The sequence below is a fragment of the Somniosus microcephalus genome, chromosome 4 (genome assembly GCF_052327205.1).
Source record: "Somniosus microcephalus isolate GS21.2 chromosome 4, FLI_Smic_1.0, whole genome shotgun sequence".
Lineage (NCBI taxonomy): Eukaryota > Metazoa > Chordata > Chondrichthyes > Squaliformes > Somniosidae > Somniosus > Somniosus microcephalus.
The window spans coordinates 12,286,642-12,310,692 of NC_140990.1; the positions used below are offsets into that span (position 1 = coordinate 12,286,642).

Sequence of the window (24,051 nt, forward strand, 5' to 3'; positions counted from 1 at the left end):
AACCTCAAATTTTCAGTTGATCAGAGAGAACCAGTCATAGAGCCAAAACGGCACAGAAGGAGGCCATTCAGCCCATCGAGTCCGTGCCGGCTCTCTGTAGAGCAATCCAGTCAGTCCCACTCCCCCGCTCTATCCCCGTAGCCCTGCAAGTTTATTTCCCTCAAGTGCCTATCCAGTCTCCCCTTGAAAACATTGAGTGTCTCCGCTTCCACCACTTCCGTCGGCAGCGAGTTCCAGGTCCTCACCACTCGCTGCATAAAAAAGTTTTTCCTCACATCCCCCCTGTATCTCTTGCCCAGAACCTTAAATCTGCGTCCCCTAGTCCTTGTACCAGCAACTAATGGGAACAGCCTTTCCCCGTCTAGCCTATCCAAACCCGTCATAATCTTGTACACCTCTATCAAATCACCCTTCAACCTCCTTTGCTCCAAGGAGAACAACCCCAGTTTCTCCAACCTAACCTTGTTGCTAAAATCCCTCATAAGAACATAAGAAATAGGAGCAGGAGTAGGCCATTCGGCCCCTCGAACCTGCTCCGCCATTCAATGAGATCATGGCTGATCTGGTCTTGGCCTGAACTCCACTTCCCTGCCCGCTCCCCATAACCCTTGACTCCCTTATCGTTCAAAAATCTGTCTATCTCCGCCTTGAATATATTCAATGACTCCGCCTCCACAGCTCTCTGGGGAAGAGAATTCCAAAGATTCACGACCCTCTGAGAGAAGAAATTCCTCCTCATCTCCGTTTTAAATAGGCGACCCCTTATTCTGAAACTATGCCCCCTAGTTCTAGATTCTCCCACGAGGGGAAACATCCTCTCTGCATCTACCCTGTCAAGTCCCCTCAGAATCTTATACGTTTCAATAAGATCACCTCTCATTCTTCTAAACTCCAATGAGTATAGGCCCAACCTGCTCAGCCTTTTTTCATAAGACAACCCCTTCATCTCAGGAATAAACCTTGTGAACCTTCTCTGAACTGCCTCCAATGCAAGTATATCCTTCCTTAAATAAGGAGACCAAAACTGTACGCAGTACTCTAGGTGGGGTCTCACCAATACCCTGTACGGTTGTAGCAAGACTTCCCTACTTTTATACTCCATTCCCTTTGCAATAAAGGCCAACATTCCATTTGCCTTCCTAATTACTTGCTGTACCTGCATGCTAACTTTTTGTGTTTCATGTACAAGGACCCTCATCCCCGGAACCATTCTGGTAAATCTCCTCTGCACCTTCTCAAGGACCTTCACATCCTTCCTAAAGTGTGGTGACCAGAACTGGATGCAATACTCCAGTTGTGGCCTAACCAGCGCTTTATAAAGGTTCAGCATAACTTCCCTGCTTTTGTACACCTGGAGTAGTGTGTGCAGTTTTGGTCTCCTTACCTAAGAAAGGATATACTTGCCATAGAGGGAGTGCAGACTGATTCCTGGATGGTAGGACTGTCCTTTGAGGAGCAATTGGGTCGACTAGGCCTGCATTCACTAGAGTTTAGAAGAATGAGAGGAGATCTCATTGAAACGTATAAAATTCCGACAGGGCTAGACAGACTGGATGCAGGGAGGATGTTTCCCCTGCCTGGGGGGGTCTAGAACGAGGGGTCACAGTCTCAGGATACGGGGTAGGACATTTAGGACTGAGATGAGGAGAAATTTCTTCACTCAGAGGGTGGTGAACCTGTGGAATTCTCTACCACAGAAGGCTGTGGAGGCCAAGTCTCTGAATATATTTAAGAAGGCGATAGATAGATTTCTAGACACAAAAGGCATCAAGGGGTATGGGGAGAGAGCAGGAATATGGTATTGAGATAGAGGATCAGCCATGATCATATTGAATGGCGGAGCAGGCTCGAAGAGCCGAATGGCCGACTCCTGCTCCTATTTTTCTGTTTCTACAAGTAGTGTGAATCTGATAATAACCTCACGGACCGTATAGGTGTGATAACCAGACGGGCTTGTGGTTAGTCTGGTCCCAGATGGGACTACATTGCCCGAATTAGCCGGAGTTCAGGAGACGGTCAACAGACGGGACCAAACAATCCCATTTCCTGAGCGGTAACCAAGCTTGTGTATAAGAACAGGCCACTTAAGCTGTTGTCAGTTGGAACAGACTCGAAAAGGTCGCGCGTGAATCCACTGTACGTCTATTCTCCAGATTGAGGGAATTATCACCCGATCTGTGTTATGCAGCGCTCTTAATAAAGCCTGGAGAGACAATTTGTGTTTTTGTGAGCTTGATTATCGGGTATCCGAAACCCTAGGACTCCCAATCATTAGAGTCAACCTCAGTGTGTGGAAAGGGATTCCCTGGTGTATCCCACCCACTGACACACCAGAGTGTCCACAGTGTGACTGTGGTGGGTCGATTCCACTCATTTCCTTTAAAGCTACATTGAAATCTGAGCCCGTGTGGTGTGAGCCAAATAGCCTTGTGTACAATGAGGGGAATAAAGGCCCACAGCCTCCCCTGGCCCCGGGCCCTGAACAAGGGACTGGAGAAACTCGCTGCCCTGCGGATCAATCAGCCGGCGCACGTCCCGCCCCCTCAGGCTCCCCGATTGGTTGGAGGACCCGCCCCGCACGCTCCCTATTGGTCGGAAGCTCCCGTCACTCATTCGGCGGGAGGGGGGAGAGGGAGACACTCCGGGTCACGTGGTCCCTGCGGCGATTACGTCGTTCAGGCCGCGGCCACGGATGACGTGGTGTCTGTGTGACGCCTCAACGGAATCCGTTCGGTGCCTTCCCCCCCACTCCTGCGACCACCTCTGCGGACTCTCAGGTTTCAGCTTGACCTTTAATTTAGCTTCCTCCCTACCCCGGGCCGACCTTGACCGAGAGTGGCCTGCGCGCGCAGGCGCATTGCCAGCCGAGATTCCCGGGACCGACGGCGTCACGAGCATGCACGTGGTAGAGTCCGATACGCGGAGCATGCGCGTGGTGAAGCCCGACACAGTGGCGCATGCGCGTTCTCAAGACTCACCTCCCGCGGCGCATGCGCTTGCTGAGGCACCAGCCGCGCACGCGCAGTTTGAGGGTGAGCGCAGAGGGAAGACAAGCAGCGACTGGTTGCGCGCTGTTCCTGGGCAGAAGGAGATGATTGGCTCATTCTCCCTGTCAATCACGCCTGGAGCCCGCACTGTTGTAAGTGGACTGGGATTGACCTTAATGCATGGTAATTTCTGTGTGAGGATGCACTCATTGCATTTTGCTGGAGCAATCGCCCTGCTTTGCCTTTTGCAGACTGCTGCATGTTTTTTTTCTTCCCTGCAAAGACTCCTTTTATATAGACTCTGTTTGCAGTCGGGCGCTGTTTAAATAGACTCTGCAGTAGGCTGCTGTTTAAATAGACTCTGTTTGCTGAGTAAATAGACCCTGTGAGAGTCCCGCCTCGGCTCGCCCGCATTGGCTGGCACAGTGGCGTGAGACTCAACAGGCACAATTATAGAAAGGGGCCACCATCCAGAAGGGAATGAGGGAACCGGGTGAAATTGACTTTTTGGTGTTGGTGGTGGTGGTGAAGGGGGTTGCAGAGGCACTGGGACGCTTGCAACTTTGGTGCCATTTGAAAGACTTGCTCTGAATCTTTTCTTAGGAAGTCCCTCGGAGCCGAGGATGACTTGCTTCCACATTAAAAATGAGTTTGCAGGTGACTGATTTGTCCAATGCGGGAGCTACAGTCTCTGTCACAGGTGGGGCAGACGGTGGTTGAAGGGGTGGGTGGGTGGGGTGCTTGGGTTGACGCGCTGCCTGTGCTTGGCTTCCGCTTGCTCCCGACAAAGAGACTCGAGGTGTTCGGCGCTGAATATATTCTGTCTAAACCTGCTCCCTTTGTAAAAAAAAAACTCCTTGCTTTAAGAGGGGGTCACAGGTTCCATTCCATTTGCTGAACCGTTAGAACAGGCTTTCAGTACTCCGGGCCTGGGGAAAGGAAACAGCCAGCCACAAGCTGCAAGTTCCCCAGCGCACCCTACGTGTATGTGGTTACAGGGTGGAGACCGGTTTTCACTCTTTTGTTAACTTGTCCCTGTGTCAGCCGTGGCTCAGTGGGCAGCACCCTTGCCTCTGAGTCAAAAGGTGGTGGGTTCAAGTCCCACTCCAGAGATGTGAGCACAAAAATCTCGGCTGGCACTCCAGTGCAGTGCTGAGGGAGCGCTGCACTGTCGGAGGTGCCGTCTTTCAGAAGGGACGTTAAAGCGAGGGCCCTCAGGTTGATGTAAAAGATCCCATGGCACTATTTCGAAGAGTTGGGGAGTTCTCCCCGGTGCCCTGGGCCAATATTTATCCCTCAATCAACGAGCTTGCTGTGCGCAAATTGGCTGCCGCGTTTCCTACACTACAACAACAATTTGTATTTATATAGCACCTTTAACGTACTAAAAGTCCCAAAGGCGCTTCACTGGAGTATTATAAGATAAAAAATTTGACACCGAGCCACATAAGGAGAAATTAGGGTGGGTGACCAAAACCTTAGTCAACGAGGTAAGTTTTAAGGAGTGTCTTAAAGGAGGAAACAGGTGGAGAGGTTTAGGCAGGGAATTCCAGAGCTTAGGGCCTAGGCAACAGAAGGCACGGCCACCAATGGTTGAGCGATTATAATCAGGGATGCCCAAGAGGGCAGAATTAGAGGAGCGCAGATATCTCGGGGGGGGGGGGTGGGGGCCGGGTGGTTGTGGGGCTGGAGGAAATTACAGAGATAGGAAGGGGTGAGGCCAGGGAGGGATTTGAAAATGAGGAGAATTTTGAAATTAAGGCGTTACTTAACCGGGAGCCAGTGTAGGTCAGCGAGCACAGGGGTGAGGGGTGAACGGGACTTGGTGCAAGTTAGGACACAGGCAGCCGAGTTCAACAGTGGCTACACTTCAAAAGTAGTTCATTGGCTGCAAAGCGCTTTGGGAAGTGAAAGGCACTATATAAATGCAAGTCCTTTTTTCTGCGTGGTCAAGCAACCTTTGAAAACACTCGGGATCCTCGCATGTAAACCATCAGGTGCCTGGGATTTCTCCACCTCCAGTTTGAGGAACTTCTTCATTCCTGTGTATGTTTCAATTATCACCTCCACTGAACAGGTCTCCACCATCTTCAACCATCCCAATATCCAGCTCCTGGGTGAAAATGGAGGCCAACTTCTTATTTACAATCCCTCTCAATTCTCGGACTCTCCGCTACAGACACGCCTCCCTCATCCTGTAGTGACGTCGCCCTACCCTGACTCTCTTTTAAAAAAAATTAGTTTATGCGATGTGGGCGTCGCTGGCAAGGCCAGCTGGCATTTATTGCCCATCCCTAATTGCCCTTGAGAAGGTGGTGGTGAGCCGCCTTCTTGAACCGCTGCAGTCCGTGTGGTGAAGGTTCTCCCACAGTGCTGTTAGGGAGCGAGTTCCAGGATTTTGACCCAGCGACGATGAAGGATTGGCGATATACTTCTAAGTCAGGATGGTGTGTGACTTGGAGGGGAACTTGGAGGTGGTGGTGTTCCCATGTGCCTGCTGCCCTTGTCCTTCTAGGTGGTAGAGGTCGCGGGTTTGGGAGGTGCTGCCGAAGAAGCCTTGGCGAGTTGCTGCAGTGCATCTTGTAGATGGTACACACTGCAGCCACGGTACGCCGGTGGTGGAGGGAGTGAATGTTTAAGGTGGTGGATGGGGTGCCAATCAAGCGGGCTGCTTTGTCCTGGATGGTGTCGAGCTTCTTGAGTGTTGTTGGAGCTGCACTCATCCAGGCAGGTGGAGAGTATTCTATCACACTCCTGTCTTGTGCCTTGTAGATGGTGGAAAGGCTTCCTCTTCCTACTAATGTGCCTACTAAGGCTTTCGATAAGGTCCCCCATAAGAGATTAGCGTGCAAAGTTAAAGCACATGGGATTGGGGGTAAGGTACTGACTTGGATAGAGAACTGGTTGGCAGACAGGAAGCAAAGAGTTGGAATAAATGGGTCTTTTTCCGAGTGGCAGGCAGTGACTAGTGGGGTACCTCAGGGATCGGTGCTAGGACCCCAGCTATTCACAATATATATTAATGATCTAGATGAGGGAACTAGATGTAATATCTCCAACTTTGCAGATGACACAAAGCTGGGTGGGTGTGCGCGCTGTGAGGAGGATGCAGAGAAACTCCAGTATGATTTGGACAGGTTGGGCGATTGGGCAGATGCATGGCAGATGCAGTATAATGTGGATAAATGTGAGGTTATCCACTTTGGTGTCAGAAACAGGAAGGCAGATTATTATCTGAATGGCAATAGATTGGGAGAAGGGGAAGTGCAACGAGACCTGGGCGTCCTTGTGCACCAGTCGCTGAAGGTAAGCATGCAGGTACAGCAGGCGGTTCAGAAGGCAAATGGTATGTTGGTCTTCATAGTGAGAGGATTCGAGTACAGGAGCAAGGATGTCTTGCTGCAGTTGTACGGGGTCTTGGTGAGACCACACCTTGAGTATTGTGTGCAGTTTTGGTCGCCTTATCTGAGGAAGGATGTTCTTGCCATGGAGGGAGTGCAGCGAAGATTCACCAGACTGATACCTGGGATGGCAGGAATGATGTATGAAGAGAGATTGGGTCGATTAGGCTTATACTCGCTAGAGTTTAGAAGAATGAGAGGGGATCTCATTGAAACTTATAAAATTCTAACAGGACTAGACAGACTAGATGCAGGGAGGATGTTCCCGATGGCCGGGGAGTCCAGAACCAGGGGTCACAGTCTAAGGATAAGGGGTCAGCCATTTAGGACTGAGATGAGGAGGAATTTCTTCACCCAGAGAGTGGTGAACCTGTGGAATTCTCTGCCACAGAAGGCAGTAGAGGCCAATTCATTAAATATATACAAGAAGGAGTTAGATATATTTCTTAAGGCTAAAGGGATATGGGGAGAAAGCAGGAACAGGGTACTGAATTTGGATGATCAGCCATGATCTCATTGAATGGCGGGGCAGGCTCGAGGAGCCGAATGGCCTACTCCTGCTCCTATCTTCTATGTTTCTAAAGAAAGCCTTTTTATTGCTCGTTGATGAAAACTAGCCAGCAGGCATGCTTCCTTTTACCCCTTTCTAACTTTTTTTGCAGGGTGTTCAGGATGGAGCACTTGCAGACGGGAAGCTCAGGCCAAACATCACGTCAAGACCTGATCGAGTCGCTCCGTGCACCGGGAGCTGAATATCATCGGCCGGCGCAGGTGGAAGGAGGGAGTGGCAAATGCGGTCCGGTCAAGTCGCACACGTGCCACTTGTGCGGCCGCGGGTTCAGCCGCTCGTCCAACCTGGCGAGGCACAGGCGGAGCCACGGCGGGGCCAGGCCGTGCATTTGCGGGGACTGCGGGAAGGGGTTCAGCGGCCCGCTGGCGCTGGAGGCTCACCGGTGCGCGCGCGCTGCTGGCGGAGGGAGTCCGGTCGTCTGCCCCACGTGCGGGAGGGAGTTCGCCACGCCGTCCAGCCTGCTGCGGCACCAGCGGGTCCACACCGGGGAGAGGCCGTTCACCTGCTCGCTGTGCGGGAAGGGCTTCTCCCAGTCCTCCACCCTGCAGAGGCACCAGCTCGTCCACACCGACGAAAGGCCCTTCCGCTGCCGGGACTGCGGCAAGAGCTTCAAGAGCTCGCAGGACCTGAAGATCCACCGGCGCATTCACAGCGGGGAGCGGCCGTTCGCCTGCTCCGTGTGCGGGAAGGGCTTCATTCAGTCGTACAACCTGCTGACCCACCAGCGAGTTCACACCGGGGAGAGGCCGTTCACCTGCTCCGCGTGCGGGAAGGGCTTCGCTCAGTCCTCTGAACTGCTGACCCACCAGGAGGCCCACACTGTTCTGTAGCGCAGGGCAGCTGCAGAGAACTGGAGCGACCTCACGCGAAACCGAAGAATGTTTTATGAATGTTCGACGAGTGTGAGGAGGCTCATGTGGGACATAAACACTGCCCGAAAGGCCTGCTTCCGTGCCGTAATTTCGAGATACGTGCGGTTTTGCTGATGATTCGCTGTGTTACACCTGCCGTGGTAGACCAATGGGATTCTGTTAAGCTGACCAGTATGTCGTTGTACTCCTTGAACAGAGGCCGAACCAGTCCCCATCCACCACCACCCTCCTCCGCCTGGCTGAACTTGTTCTCACATTGAACAGCTTCTCCTTTGACTCCACTCGCTTCCTCCAAATCAAAGGTGTTGCTATGGGAACCCGCATGGGTCCCAGCTATGCCTGCCTTTTCATGGGATATGTGGAACACTCTTTGTTCCAGTCCTACTCGGGTCACCTTCCTCACCTCTATTTCTGGTACATTGATGACTGTATCGGTGCCGTTTCCTGCTCTCGTCCTGAACTGGAAAATTTAATTCACTTTGCTTCCAATTTTTACCCTTCCCTCACCTTCACATGGTCCATCTCCGACTCTTCCCTTCCCTTCCTCGACTTCTCCGTCTCCATCTCTGGGGATAGGTTATTGACTAACATTCACTAGAAGCCCACTGACTCCCACAGCTACCTGGACTACACTTCCTCCCACCCCGCTTCCTGTAAGGACTCTATTCCATTCTCCCAGTTTCTCCATCTCCGCCACATCTGCTCTGACCTCCCATACCAGTGCTTCCGATATGTCTTCCTTTTTCCTCAACTGAGGATTCCCCTCTACCGTAGTTGACACGGCCCCCAACCGTGTCAGTTCCATTTCCCGCACTTCTGCCCTCCCTCCCGGAACCACGATAGGGTTCCCCTTGTCCTCACCTTTCACCCCACCAGCCTCCACATTCAACGGTTCATCCTCCGCCATTTCTGCCGCCTCCAGCGTGATCCCACCACCAAACACATTTCCCCTCCCCTTTCAGCATTCCGAAGGGACCGCTCCCTCCGCGACACCCTGGTCCACTCTATCACCCCCAAGACCCCGTCACCTTCCCGTGCAAACGCAGGAGATGCAACACCTGCCCTTTTACCTCCCCCCTTCCCACTGTCCAGGGCCCCAAACACCCCTTCCAGGTGAAACAGCGATTTACTTGTACTTCTTACAATCTAGTAAACTGTATTCGCTGCTCATGATGTGGTCTCCTCTACATTGGGGAGACCAAACGCAGATTGGGCGACCGCCTTGTGGAACACCTCTGTTCAGTCCGTAAGGGTGACCCCGAGCCTCCGGTCACCTGTCATTTTAATTCACCGCCCCACTCCCACTCTGACCTCTCCATCCTCGGCCTCTTACACTGTTCCAACGAAGCTCAACGTAAGCTCGAGGAGCAGCACCTCATCTTTCAATTAGGCACTTTACAGCCTTCTGGACTCAACATCGAGTTCAACAATTTCAGACCATTATCTCGGCCCCTATATTTTTTTTCTTTTTTGTCTCACGTGGCAGCTGTTGGTGATTCTGCCATTGCCATTTACACCTCATCTAGAGCCATCTTTTGTTTCTTAACCCATCTCCTTTTGCCTCGCACCACCATCCCTTTTGTCTTTTAATCTCTCCTGCCTTCCAGCCTATCACAGACCTTCCATTTTGTTCTCTCCCCCCTTTTCCCGGCCCCTACACTTGCTTACAAATCTGTTACTTCTCCAACTTTTTCCAGTTCTGACGAAGGGTCTTCGACCTGAAACATTGACTCTGTTTCTCTCTCCACGATGCTGTGTTCCCAGCATTTACTGTTGTACTTTGCCTTTGTCTGATGAATGAAACATTACTGAGCCCCTGTACCCGTGTTAGGGGATGATGAAGTGCCAGACAAGAAAAGACACAACGTCTAGGTGTGAATCTGATAAGAACATATGAAATAGGAGCAGGAGTCGGCCATTTGGCCCCTCGAGCCTGCGCCACCATTCAACAAGATCATGGCTGATCTTCTGCCTCAACTCCACCTTCCCGTACTATCCCCATATCCCTTAATTACCTTAGTTCCCAACTTGACTATACTCAACGACTGAGCCTCCACAGCCCTCTGGGGCAGAGAATTCCAAAGATTCACCACCCTCTGAGTGAAGAAATTTCTCCTCATCTCAGTCCTAAATGGCCGACCCCTTATTCTGAGACTGTGACCCCTGGTTCTAGACTCCCCAGCCAGGGGAAACATCCTCCCTGCATCTACCCTGTCAAGCCCTGTAAGAATTTTATATGTTTCAATGAGATCACCTCTCATTCTTCTAAACTCTAGAGAATATAGGCCGAGTCTCCTCAATCTCTTCGCTGACGCGTCCCTACGGGGAACAAGCATTCCATTGTACTTGTTACATATGGCAAATAAATCTCATCTGAATCTGAATCTGAATCTGAATCATAGGACAATCCCCCCCATCCCAGGAACCAGTCTGGTGAACCTTCGTTGCACTCCCCCTATGGCAAGTATGTCTTTGTGTGCAGTTTTGGTCGCCTTATCTGAGGAAGGATGTTCTTGCCATGGAGGGAGTGCAGCGAAGATTCACCAGACTGATACCTGGGACGGCAGGAATGACGCATGAGGAGAGATTGGGTCGATTAGGCTTATACTCGCTAGAGTTTAGAAGAATGAGAGGGGATCTCATTGAAACTTATAAAATTCTAACAGGACTAGACAGACTAGATGCAGGAAGGCGGGGAGTCCAGAACCAGGGGTCACAGCCTAAGGATAAGGGGTAAGCAATTTAGGACTGAGATGAGGAGGAATTTCTTCACCCAGAGAGTGGTGAACCTGTGGAATTCTCTACCACACAAGGCAGTGGAGGCCAATTCATTAAATATATTCAAGAAGGAGTTGGATATATTTCTTGAGGCTAAAGGGATCAAGGGGTATGGGGAGAAAGCAGGGACAGGGTACTGAATTTGGATGATCAGCCATGATCTCATTGAATGGCGGAACAGGCTCGAGGGGCCGAATGGTCGGCTCCTGCTCCTATCTTCTATGTTTCTATGTCTTTCATAGGTAAGGAGACCAAAACTGTACACTTCTCCAGGTGTGGCCTCAGCAATGCCCTGTATTGGTGTGTTGGATCGTGTAGGTGTGATAACCAGACGGGCTTGTGGTTATAGTCTGGTCACAGATGGACTAAATTCCCCGAATTAGCAGGAGTTCAGGAGGCGGTCAACAGACGGGTCCAAACAATCCCATTTCCTGAGCGGTAACCAAGCTTGTGTATAAGAACAGGCCACTTAAGCCGTTGTCAGTTGGAACAGACTCGAGAAGGTCACGCGTGAATCCACTGTACTTCTATTCTCCAGATTGAAGGAATTATCACCCGACCTGTGTTATGCAGCGCTCTTAATAAAGCCTGGAGAGACCATTTGTGTTCTTTATCCCTGGTGTCCTGGCCAATATTTATCCCTCAATCAACATCACTAAAACAGATTATCTGATCATTATCACATTGCTGTCTGTGGGAGCTTGTTGTGTACAAATTGGCTGCCACATTTCCTCCAATACAATAGTGACCACACATCAAAAAGTACTTGGCTGTAAATTGCGTTGGGACGTCCGGTGGTCGTTAAAGGCGCTATATAAATGCAAGTCTTTCTTTCTTTCTGCACTGTCCCATCAAATACCCCCAGGGAAAATTACAGCGCGGGTTAGACACAGAGGGGGGAAAATTCGGTTGCTTAGCGCCTCCCGTTAGCGCCTCAGGGGCGCTCGGAAGTTAGCGCCCGAGCGCGGCGATTTTAGCACCGCTCGCGAAATTGACCAGACATTTTGCGGCGGCGCTAAACACTACCGCCACGATCTCCTGCGCCTGCAGACCGTGACGTCAGTCGAGCGTGCAACACCCCGGGCCGGATACTGAGTCGCGCCTCCCCTGCCTTTCCGCCTGCCGCGAGCAATGACGGGTTGAGAGGAACATTTTGCAGTCGGGAAGGGGCTGGGGGAGCGCTATTTAAAGGCGGCCGCTTCCTGCCTTTTCCTGTCGGCAAAATTTTTGGGAACACGCAGGACGAGAGGGAGAGAGACGTCTGGAGAGATTTAACGCTGTCTTAAGTAGTTTTGGCCCTCAGCACCACTTTTGAGGTTCCTAAGCGCCGAGCTCTTTCCCTGGGCCTATCCATTAGTGCTTCCAATACAATTGCTTTTGAGGGCTCTCCAGGCCGAGATTCAAGGTTGCAATGAGCAGGGTGTGGCTGGTCAGCAAGATGGCCCCTCCCCTTTAAGAACTGGCCGGTGCCAGTCTGTCTGGCTTCCATGGTAACTGGCATCGCCTGAGCTTCGGGAGCGTTCTGAGGTAGCGCCTCGCTCCCCGACGTTAGCGCCTGATTTAGCGTCAAATCACCTCCAGGGGGCGATAGAGGTGAATTTTGCAGTCGGAGGCGATAATTAGCGCCGGGCGCTAAACTTTACACCCGGCCGATATTGGCGCCCCCAAAATGGGCGACACCCAATTTCTCCCCCAAAGTGTCAGCTGTGGCTCAGGCGGTAGCACTCTCGCCTCTGAGTCAGAAAGTTGTGGGTTGAGTCTCGGCAGCTGGGGAATTTAAAATTCAGTTAACTAAATAAACCTGGAAAGTCTTGCTGCAATTACATCGGGCTTTGTGTGTGGAAGTGTTTCCTGACTTCACTCCCGATTTTTTTTTTTTTGATTTTGAAAGGAATTGATCGGATAGATAGAAACTTTTTCCACTGGTTGCGGGGGAGGGAGTCTGGGACAAAGGAGGCTTAACCTTAAAATCAGAGCCAGGCCATTCAGGAGAGAAGTTGGGAAACACTTCTTCACACAAAGGGTGGTAGAAGTGTGGAACCCTCTCCCACAGAAAGCAGTCGATGCCAGCTCAATTAATCATTTTAAATCCCAGAGCGATAGATGTTTGCTCGCCAAGGGTGTGTAGGCAGTTTTGATAGGACTGAAGGCCGATAAATCCCCAGGGCCTGATGGTCTACATCCCAGGGTACTTAAGGAAGTGGCCCTAGAGATAGTAGATGCATTGCTGATCATCTTCCAGAACTCGATAGACTCTGGAACAGTACCCATGGATTGGAGGGTAGCTAATCTTACCCCACTATTCAAAAAAGGAGGTAGAGAAAAAGCGGGGAATTATAGACCGGTAAGCCTGACATCGGCAGTGGGGAAAATGCTAGAATCTATTATAAAAGATGTAATAGCAGAGCACTTGGTAAGCAGTGACAGGATCGGACAAAGTCAACATGGATTTACAAAAGGTAAATCGTGCTTGACAACTGGAATTTTTTGAGGATGTAACTGGTAAAATAGATAAGGGAGAACCAGTGGATGTGGTGTATTTGGACTTTCAGAAGGCTTTCGATAAGGTCCCACATAAGAGATTAGCAAAATTAAGGCACATGGGATTGGGGGCAAGGTATTGACTTGGATAGAGAACTGGTTGGCGGACAGAAAGCAAAGAGTTGGAATAAACGGGTCGTTTTCCGAGTGGCAGGCAGTGACTAGTGGGGTACCAAAGGGATCGGTCCTAGGACCCCAGCTGTTCACAATATATAATGATCTGGATGAGGGAATTGGATGTAATATCTCCAAATTTGCAGACGACACAAAGCTGGGTGGGAGGGTAAGCTGTGAGGAGGATGTCGTGAAACTCCGGTACGATTTGGACAGGTTGGGTGATTGGGCAGAAACATGGCAAATGCACTATAATGTGGATAAATGTGAGGTTATCCACTTTGGTGGCAAAAACAGGAAGGCACATTATTATCTGAATGGCAATAGATTGGGAGAAGGGGAAGTGCAAAGAGACCTGGGTGTTCTTGTGCACCAGTCGCTGAAGGTAAGCATGCAGGTGCAGCAGGCGGTTAAGAAGGCAAATGGTATGTTGGCCTTTGTAGCGAGAGGGTTCGAGTACAGGAACAGGATGTCTTGCTGCAGTTGTACAGGGCCTTGGTGAGACCGCACCTTGAGTATTGTGTGCAGTTTTGGTCACCTTACCTGAGGAAGGATGTTCTTGCCATGGAGGGAGTGCAGTGAAGATTCACCAGGCTGATACCTGGGATGGCAGGAATGACGTATGAGGAGAGATTGTGTCAATTGGGCTTTTACTCACTGGAGTTTAGAAGATTGAGAGGGGATCTCATCGAAACCTATAAAATTCTGTCAGGTCTGGACAGACTAGATGCAGGAAGGATGTTTCTGATGGCGGGGAGTCCAGAACCAGGGGTCATAGTCTAAGGATAAGGGGTAAGCCATTTAGGACTGAAATGAGGAGGAATTTCTTCACCCAGAGAGTGGTGAACCTGTGGAATTCTCTGCCTCAGAGGGCGGTGGAGGCTAGTTCATTAAATATATTCAAGAAAGAGTTAGGTATATTTCTTAAGGCTAAAGGGATCAAGGGATATGGGGAGAAGGCAGGGACCGGGTACTGAATTTGGATGATCAGCCATGATCTCATTGAATGGCGGAGCAGGCTCGAAGGGCTGAACGGCCTACTCCTGCTCCTATCTTCTATGTTTCTATCACACCCTTTAACCCAGATCCTGCCGCTGGTCGCCAAGAGATGTGAGCAGTTTTTGATCCTAGCCCAATTGCCAGACGGATGGTTCGAATCGCCCCCACCTTACGAAAGTTCTATACCCGGGAATTATTATTCAGAGTGTAAATGAAATAAGTCATGGACAGGAATGCTTCGGTGAAAAATCAGACTTATATTTATTTGGTCTAACATACACTGGCTAAAACATGCACTACTAAACAAAATCACTGTCTCCGTGGAGAATAAAATCCAGATTACAGTCAACATACATACAGTACAAAACTGGGGACTATAACAAGCAGTAATTCCCTTGTTGCTATGGTGGACTCTAATTCCACCCCTACCACCGAATTACCCAGTCGCATAAACCCCTTCGCCTGGCTGAACCAAACGAAGCTCCCACCCTCGGAATAGCCCAAAAGCTTCACTTCTGAGAAAACTCTGAGCCCTTACAGCTCACGGTTACCGGCTTGGGCCACTCGAGACTGTGCTTACCCCTGCATGCGGTCGGTTTCGATCACTCCGCTCGTCGGCTTCTCTGGTACTTCTTGTTAGTTCGATCTGTTGGAGCAGGGAGTGAGAGAGAGAGAATGGTGGAAAAGAATTGATCTGTTATAGGAGTCTGGCTTCCCCTATCTTTCCCGCCAATCTTTAAAATCCTTTTGTTTCTAAGCACTCTGGTGCTTAATCAGTGATGGGTCGTCCTCGGACCCATGAGTATTGGATTGATGGCTCTAAGTCTGGGACATACCTTTCGGTCTTTGTGTTGGGGAAAAAAAACTGGCTCCTCTTCGGCTGGCTGAGGCCAGTGGGTTCATTGTTCTGCTTCATTTCTGAGATGGAGGTGAGAAGTGCTTCGCATATTAGAGTGGCCTTTTAATGAGTTCAAGTTCAATGGCCCCCCTCCTTTTTCCAGGACTGTCGGGTGAACCCATACATTCTGGGTGACTGACAGTTCTTTTGTCACAGCCAACTGCCATGCGTTCTCTGGGGTTTTAACAAACCAGTCCCCCATGCATTTGCACAGGGCGATCCCATAACAGGGAAAATGCCCTCAGAAAATCCCATAAAGTCCACAAAAATATTCTCGACTGAGTCCATTCATCAACCAGAGACTTTGCGATCTCTTCAGTCCCCCGTTTGATGCCTTTCTTTCCACAAAGCATCACTCGACGAGAGAGCAAAGGCCAAAGTCTCCCACAAGTGAAGCTGTTTCCCTTACTGTGTGTCATAGTTCCCTTCTACCGAGTCAAAACATCAGCGAAAACGGCTTCTTAACACATTCAAACGGCTGGGTTCCAATTCCCACCAACAAACTTCAAGTCAAAATACAGAACATTAATAAGATCCACAGGACGTGACCAAAATGTCACCTCACCTTTGGAGGAGTGGTGTTGAGGGAGCGCTACACAGTCGGAGGGGCAGTACTGAGGGAGCGCTGCACTGTCGGAGGGGCAGTACTGAGGGAGTGCTGCACTGTCGGAGGGGCAGTACTGAGGGAGCGCTGCACTGTCGGAGGGGCAGTACTGAGGGAGCGCTGCACTGTCGGAGGGTCAGTACTGAGGGAGCGCTGCACTGTCGGAGGGGCAGTACTGAGGGAGCGCTGCACTGTCGGAGGGGCATTACTGAGGGAGCGCTACACAGTCGGAGGGGCAGTACTGAGGGAGCCCTGCACTGTCGGAGGGGCAGTACTGAGGGAGCGCTACACAGTCGGAGGGGCAGTACTGAGGGAGCGCTACACAGTCGGAGGGGCAGTACTGAGGGAGCGCTACACTGTTGGAGGGTCAGTACTGAGGGAGCACTGCAATGTCAGAGGGACGGTACTGAGGAAGTGCTGCACTGTTAGAGGGACAGTACTGAGGGAGTGCTGCACTGTCAGAGGGTCAGTACTGAGGGAGCGCTGCACTGTCAGAGGGTCAGTACTGAGGGAGCGCTGCACTGTCGGAGGGGCAGTACTGAGGGAACGCTACACTGTTGGAGGGTCAGTACTGAGGGAGCACTGCAATGTCAGAGGGACGGTACTGAGGAAGTGCTGCACTGTCGGAGGGGCAGTACTGAGGGAGCGCTGCACTGTTGGAGGGTCAGTACTGAGGGAGCACTGCAATGTCAGAGGGACGGTACTGTGGGAGCGCTGCACTGTCGGAGGGGCAGTACTGAGGGAGCGCTACACTGTTGGAGGGTCAGTACTGAGGGAGCGCTGCACTGTTAGAGGGGCAGTACTGAGGGAGCGCTGCATTGTTGGAGGAGCAGTACTGAAGGACCGCTGCACTGTTGGAGGGGGCAGTACTGAAGGAATGCTGCACTGTCAGAGGGGTAGTACTGAGGGAGTGCTGCGCTGTTGGAGGGGCAGTACTGAGGGAGTGCTGCACTGTTGGAGAGGCGGTACTGAGGCAGCGCTGCACTGTCGGAGGGGCCGTAATGAGGGAGCGCTGCACTGTCGGAGGGGCAGTACTGAGGGAGCGCTGCACTGTCGGAGGGGCAGTACTGAGGGAGCGCTGCACTGTTGGAGGGGGCAGTACTGAAGGAATGCTGCACTGTCAGAGGGGTAGTACTGAGGGAGTGCTGCGCTGTTGGAGGGGCAGTACTGAGGGAGTGCTGCACTGTCGGAGGGGCAGTACTGAGGGAGTGCTGCACTGTCGGAAGGGCAGTACTGAGGGAGTGCTGCACTGTCGGAGGGGCAGTACTGAGGGAGCACTGCACTGTCGGAGGGGCAGTACTGAGGGAGTGCTGCACTGTTGGAGGGGCAGTACTGAGGGAGTGCTGCACTGTCGGAGGGGCAGTACTGAGGGAGCGCCGCACTGTTGGAGGGGCAGTACTGAGGGAGTGCTGCACTGTCGGAGGGGCAGTACTGAGGGAGCGCCGCACTGTCGGAGGGGCAGTACTGAGGGAGCGCTGCACTGTTGGAGGGGCAGTACTGAGGGAGTGCTGCACTGTCGGAGGGGCAGTACTGAGGGAGCGCCGCACTGTTGGAGGGGCAGTACTGAGGGAGTGCTGCACTGTCGGAGGGGCAGTACTGAGGGAGCGCCGCACTGTCGGAGGGTCAGTACTGAGGGAGCACTGCATTGTCGAAGGGTCAGTACTGAGGCAATGCTGCACTGTCGGAGGTCCTGTCTTTCGTGTGTGGCCCTGTTAAACCCTCTTAGGTGGGTGTAAGAGCACCCCACGGACACTTCAAAAGTACTTCACTGGTGGAGAAAAGCATCGTATGAACATGCAAAAATGACAAAAAGCAAAAAATTAGCTGGTGGAAAGAGGGTGGCCGAAACTGGTAGATGGGTTTCAACACAGGTAAATGTGAAGTCATCCATTTTGAACCAAGAAAGGATAGATTCAAATGTTATTTAAATGGTGAAAAGCCAGGAACAGTGAAGGTCCAAAGCGATTCAGGGGTCCATGTACACAGATCACCAGAATGTAGTTGTCAGGCAGGAACATGGGAACAGGAGGAGGCCATTCAGCCCCTCCAGCCTGTTCCGCCATTCAATGAGATCATGGCCGATCTGTGTCTTAACACCACCCACCTGCCTTGGCTCCATATCCCTTTGCTCCCTTGTCTAGCAAAAATCTATCGCTCTGGGATTTAAAATGATTAATTGAGCTGGCATCGACTGCTTTCTGTGGGAGAGGGTTCCAGACTTCTACCACCCTTTGTGTGAAGAAGTGTTTGCCAACTTCTCTCCTGAATGGCCTGGCTCTGATTTTAAGGTGATGTCCCCTTGTCCTCGACTGCCCCACCGGCAGAAAAAGTTTCTCTCTACTCTATCAATTCCTTTCAAAATCCTAAAATCCTCAATCACTCCTTAACCTTCTAGATTCCAGGGAACACAAGCCTAATTTATGTAACCTCTCCCTCATAATCTAACCCTTGGAGCCTGGGTAACATTCTGGTGAATCTGTTAATTATTAACTACTGTGTACACATTTACACTGTGAACTGGTCGGCGGGAACTCACCGCGCTGTAATTCCAACGTCCGAGGAAAGGTGGCGGTGCAGGAACATAAATCATTGAATGCACTTGTAAATTACAATGCACTGTAAAATAATACCATATAATACACGATAATGCAATTAACAGCAGAGAGTGTTACAGTGAGGGGTGTGGGGTATATCAGTGTTACAGTGAGGTGTGTGGGGTATATCAGAGTGTTACAGTGAGGGCTGTGGGGTATATCAGTGTTACTGTGAGGGGTGTGGGGTATATCAGACTGTTACAGTGAGGGGTGTGGGGTATATCAGAGTGTTACAGTGAAGGTGTGGTAAACCACTTTTGTCGTTCACTATCGTTACACTATAGTTATCACTGTTATATCGTTACTCTATGGTTATCACTGTTCACACTGTTGTATCACTATACGAGGTCGCCTCTTGTCACGCTGTTATACCTGGGCTGACCACTGCTGACTCCGCCCATGGCTCCACCTACCTGCCCAGGTATAAAGGTGGTCGACTGGCTGGTATTCCTCCTTGTTGTATCCGATCACCCACGAGGGTGGGCTCTGTTATTTAGCCAATAAAAACCTATAGTTACTTTCTTAACTCGTCGCTTTTCATTGGATGAATTGATAGGTATATCAATTTTATTGGCTAAATAACAGAGCCCGATAGGTATATCAGAGGGGTGTGGGGAATATCAGAGAGCGTTACAGTGAGAGTGTGGGGTATATCAGAGTGTTACAGTGAGGGGTGTGGGGTGTAGCAGAGTGTTGCAGTGAGGGGTGTGGAGCATATCAGAGTGTTACAGTGAGGGGTGTGGGGTGTATCAAAGTGTTACAGTGAGGGGTGTCGGGTATATCAATGTTACAGAGAGGGGTGTGGGGTGTATCAGTGTTACAGTGAGGGGTGTGGGGTACATCAGAGTGTTACAGTGAGGGTGTGTGTTATATCAGAGTGTTACAGTGAGCGGTGTGAGGTATATCAGAGTGTTACAGTGAGGGGTGTGCGGTATATCAGTGTTACAGTGAGGGGTGTGGGGTGTATCAGAGTGTTACAGTGACGGGTGTGGGGTATATCAGAGTGTTACAGTGAGGGGTGTGGGGTATATCAGAGTGTTACGGTGAGGGGTGTGGGGTATATAAGTGTTACAGTGAGGGGTGTGGGGTATATCAGTGTTACAGTGAGGTGTGGGGTGTATCAGTGCGTTACAGAGAGGGGTGTGGGGCGTATCAGTGTTACAGTGAGGGGTGTGGGGTATATCAGACTGTTACAGTGAGGGGTGTGGGGTGTATCAAAGTGTTACAGTGAGGGGTGTGGGGTATATCAATGTTACAGAGAGGGGTGCGGGGTGTATCAGTGTTACAGTGAGGGGTGTGGGGTACATCAGAGTGTTACAGTGAGGGTGTGTGTTATATCAGAGTGTTACAGTGAGGGGTGTGGGGTATATCAGTGTTACAATGAGGGGTGTGGGGTATATCAGTATTACAGTGAGGGGTGTCGGGTATGTCAGCGTGTTACAGTGAGGGGTATATCAGTGTTACAGTGAGGGGTGTGGGGTATATGAAAGTGTTACAGTGAGGTGTGTGGGGTATATCAGTGTTACAGTGAGAGGTGTGGGGTATACCAGTGTTACAGTGAGGGGTGTGGGGTATATCAGTGTTACAGTGAGGGGTGTGGGGTATATCAGAGTGTTACAGAGAGGGGTGTGGGGCGCATCAGTGTTACAGTGAGGGGTCTATCAGAGTTTTGCAGTGAGGGATGTGGGGTATATCAGAGTGTTACAGTGAGTGGTGTGGGGTATATCAGTGTTACAGTGAGGGGTGTGGGGTATATCAGTGTTACAGTGAGGGGTGTGGGGTATATCAGTGTTACAGTGAGGGGTGTGGGGTCTATCAGAGTGTTACAATGAGGGGTGTGGGGTATATCAGAGTGTTACAGTGAGGGGTGTGGGGTATATCAGAGTATTACAGTGAGGGGTGTGGGGTATATCAGAGTGTTACAGTGAGGGGTGTGGAGTATATCAGAGTGTTACAGTGAGGGGTGTGGGGTATATCAGAGTGTTACAGTGAGGGGTGTGGAGTATATCAGAGTGTTACAGTGAGGGGTGTGGGGTATATCAGAGAGTGTTACAGTGAGGGGTGTGGGGTATATCAGGGTGTTGCACTGAGGGGTGGGGTATATCAGTGTTACAGTGAGGGGTGTGGGGTATATCAGAGAGTGTTACATTGAGGGGTGGGGTATATCAGTGTTACAGTGAGGAGTGTGGTCTATAATAGATTTTTACAGTGAGGGGTGTGGGGTCTATCAGAGCTTTACAGTGAGGGGTGTGGGGTATATCAGAGAGTTACAGTGCGGGTGTGTTTTATATCAGAGTGTTATAGTGAGGGGCTTAGGGTATATCAGAGTGTTAAAGTGAGGGGTGTTGGGTATATCAGTGTGTACATCAGAGAGTCAGTACTGAGGGAGCGCTGCACTGTTGGAGGGACAGTACTGAGGGGCCACTGTACTGTTGGAGGGGCAGTACTGAGGGAGCGCTGCACTGTTGGAGGGGCAGTACTGAGGGAGCGCTGCACTGTTGGAGGGGCAGTACTGAGGGAGCGCTGCACTGTTGGAGGGGCAGTACTGAGGGAGCGCCGCACTGTCGGAGGGGCAGTTTTGAGGGAGCGCTGCACTATCATGCGGCAGTACTGTGGAAGTGTGACATGGAGACCAGAGCTGTGCACAGTGCTCCAAGTGTGATATGGAGACCAGAACTGTACACAGTGCTCCCAGTGTGATGTGGAGACCAGAACTGTGCACAGTGCTCCAAGTGTGATATGGAGACCAGAACTGTGCACAGTGCTCCAAGTGTGATATGGAGACCAGAACTGTGCACAGTGCTCCAAGTGTGATTTGGAGACCAGAACTGTGCACAGTGCTCCAAGTGTGATATGGAGACCAGAACTGTGCACAATGCTCCAAGTGTGATATGGAGACCAGAACTGTGCATAGTGCTCCTAATGTGATGTGGAGACCAGAACTGTGCACAGTGCTTCAAGTGTGATATGGAGACCAGAACTGTACACAGTGCTCCAAGTGTGATATGGAGACCAGAACTGTGCACAGTGCTCCAAGTGTGATATGGAGACCAGAACTGTACACAGTGCTCCAAGTGTGATATGGAGTCCAGAACTGTGCACGGTGCTCCAAGTGTGATCTGGAGACCAGAACTGCACACAGTGCTCCAAGTGTGATATGGAGACCAGAACTGTGCACAGTGCTCCAAGTGTCATATGGAGACTAGAACTGTGTACAGTGCTCCAAGTGTGATATGGAGACCAGAACTGTGCACAGTGCTCCCAGTGTGATATGGAGACCAGAACTGTGTACAATGATGGTTAAATACTTTACCCTTTAAACAGATTCATAAGGCGAGAGACAGTAAAATGTTTGATAATTCACTTCATTTATTATTGAGAAAACATTAATTTTAAGCACCCTAAACTCTTACAGAGTAACGGAGATTAGCCTCATGTTGGAGAACACGATTGAAACCAATTCTCTCGACATTACTGTTATCACTCACAGCTTCTTGGAGTCCCGTCAGTGATTTCCGCAGATTGCTGTCTCTGCACTTTGCACACACACACACACACACACAGGCAATGACCAGGAAGGCGATATTAACTCTTTCCTTCACGGTTTACAACCCGGACTGGGAGCAGCGCGGAGAACAGGACAGAAAGAGAGACATAGATACATAGAAGATAGGAGCAGGAGTAGGCCATTCGGCCCTTCGTGCCTGCTCCGCCATTTAATGAGATCATGGCTGATCCTTTAATTCAGTATCCCGTCCCCGCCTTCTCTCCGTAACCCTTAACCCCTTTTGCCCGTAGAAATATATCTAATTCCCTCTTAAATATATTTAATGAGCTGGCGTACACTGCCCTCTGTGGCAATGAGTTCCACAGGTTCACCACTCTCTGAGTGAAGAAATTCCCCCTCATCTCTGTCCTAAATGGTTTAGCCCTTATCCTTAAATTATGTCCTCTAGTTCTGTTCTCACCCGCCAAGGGAAACATTCCTTCTGCATCCAGTCTGTCTAGACCTGTCAGAATTTTATACACTTCTATGAGGTCCCCTCTCAATCTTCTAAACTCCAGTGTGTACATCCCTAAACTACATAGTCTCTCCTCATAGGTCATTCCCGCCATTCCTGGTATCAGCCTGGTGAATCGCCGCTGCACCCCCTCCATGGCAAGAACATCCTTCCTCAGATGAGGCGACCAAAACTGTACACAGTACTCGAGGTGTGGTCTCACCAGTGCCCTGTACAGCTGCAGCAAGGTATCCCTGTTCCTGTATTCTAACCCTTTTGCTATGAAGGCCAGCATACCGCTTGCCTTCTTGACCGCCTGTTGCACCTGCATGCTCGCCTTCAGTGACTGGTGTACAAGAACACCCAGGTCTCTCTGTACTTCCCCCTCTCCCAATCTATTGCCATTTAAATAATAATTTGCCCTCCCGTTCCTGCACCCAAGGTGGATAACTTCGCACTTGTCCACATTATAGTGCATCTGCCATTTATCCGCCCAATCGCCCAGTCTGTCCAAATCGCTCTGGAGCTTCCTGGTCTCTTCCTCTGAGCCCACCCCACCTCCTAGTTTAGTGTCGTCTGCAAATTTGGAAATGCTGCATCCGACTCCCTGATCCAGGTCATTAATGTAAATTGTGAACAGCTGGGGGCCCAGGACAGATCCCTGTGGTACCCCACTTGTTACTGCCTGCCATTCAGAAAATGAGCCGTTTATTCCAACTCTCTGTTTTCTATCTGACAGCCAGTTCCCTATCCACGCCAAAACTTTCCCCTTTATCCCATGAGCCTCAATTTTCCATGCTAATCTTTTATGTGGGACCTTATCGAAGGCCTTTTGGAAGTCCAGGTACACCACATCTACTGGCTCTCCCCCATCTATTCTACCAGTTACTCCCTCAAAAAATTCCAATAGATTAGTCAAGCACGATTTACCCTTTGTAAATCCATGTTGACTCTGTCCTATCCTGTCCCCATTTGCTAAGTGCTCCGCTATTTCATCCTTAATGATGGACTCCAGCATTTTGCCCACAACTGATGTAAGGCTTACAGGTCTGTAATTACCTGCTTTTTCCCTACCCCCCTTTTTGAATAGTGGGGTAACGTTAGCTACCCTCCAATCCATCGGCACTGTTCCCGAGTCTAATGAATTCTGAAAAATCATCCTTAGTGCATCCGCTATCTCTAGGGCCACCTCCTTCAGTACCCTAGGATGCATGTTATCAGGCCCTGGGGATTTGTCCACCTTCAATCCCTTTAGCTTCCTTAACACCATATCCTTAGAGATATTGATTTGCGTCAGTTCCTCCTTTGCCAATGTCCCTATTTTTCCCGATATCCCAGGGAGGTTTTTTGTGTCTTCCTTCGTAAAGACTGACCCAAAGTATGCATTTAGTTGATCTGCCATTTCCTTATTTCCCATTATATATTCCCCCGTATCTGACTGCAATGGACCAACTTTGGTTTTCACCAGTCTTTTCCTTTTGATATATTTATAAAAGCTTTTGGAGTTAGTTTTTATATTTTCCGCCAGCTTGTTTTCGTAAGCTATTTTGCCCCTCTTGATCATGCCCTTTGCCCTCCTTTGCTCTATCTTAAACTGTTCCCAATCTTCCGCTCTGGCGCTTTTTTTGGCTATTTTATACGCCCTATCTTTGGATTTTATGCTGTCTCTAATTTCCCCTGTTATCCACGGT

At 50.4% G+C, this 24,051-nt stretch overlaps 2 protein-coding genes across 2 annotated transcripts in view; both read left to right on the forward strand.

Moving 5' to 3' along the window:
* Window positions 1-24,051, forward strand: part of LOC147118294 (proteasome activator complex subunit 1-like) — a 1,298,587-nt gene that overhangs the window by 788,715 nt on the left and 485,821 nt on the right. The gene's annotated exons all lie outside the window — the stretch shown is intronic.
* LOC147118308 (uncharacterized) lies at window positions 6,996-9,885 on the forward strand. The gene has a single exon (XM_085984369.1). The coding sequence runs from the start codon at window positions 7,061-7,063 to the stop codon at window positions 7,787-7,789; it is 729 nt and encodes a 242-aa protein (XP_085840495.1). The 5' UTR covers window positions 6,996-7,060; the 3' UTR covers window positions 7,790-9,885.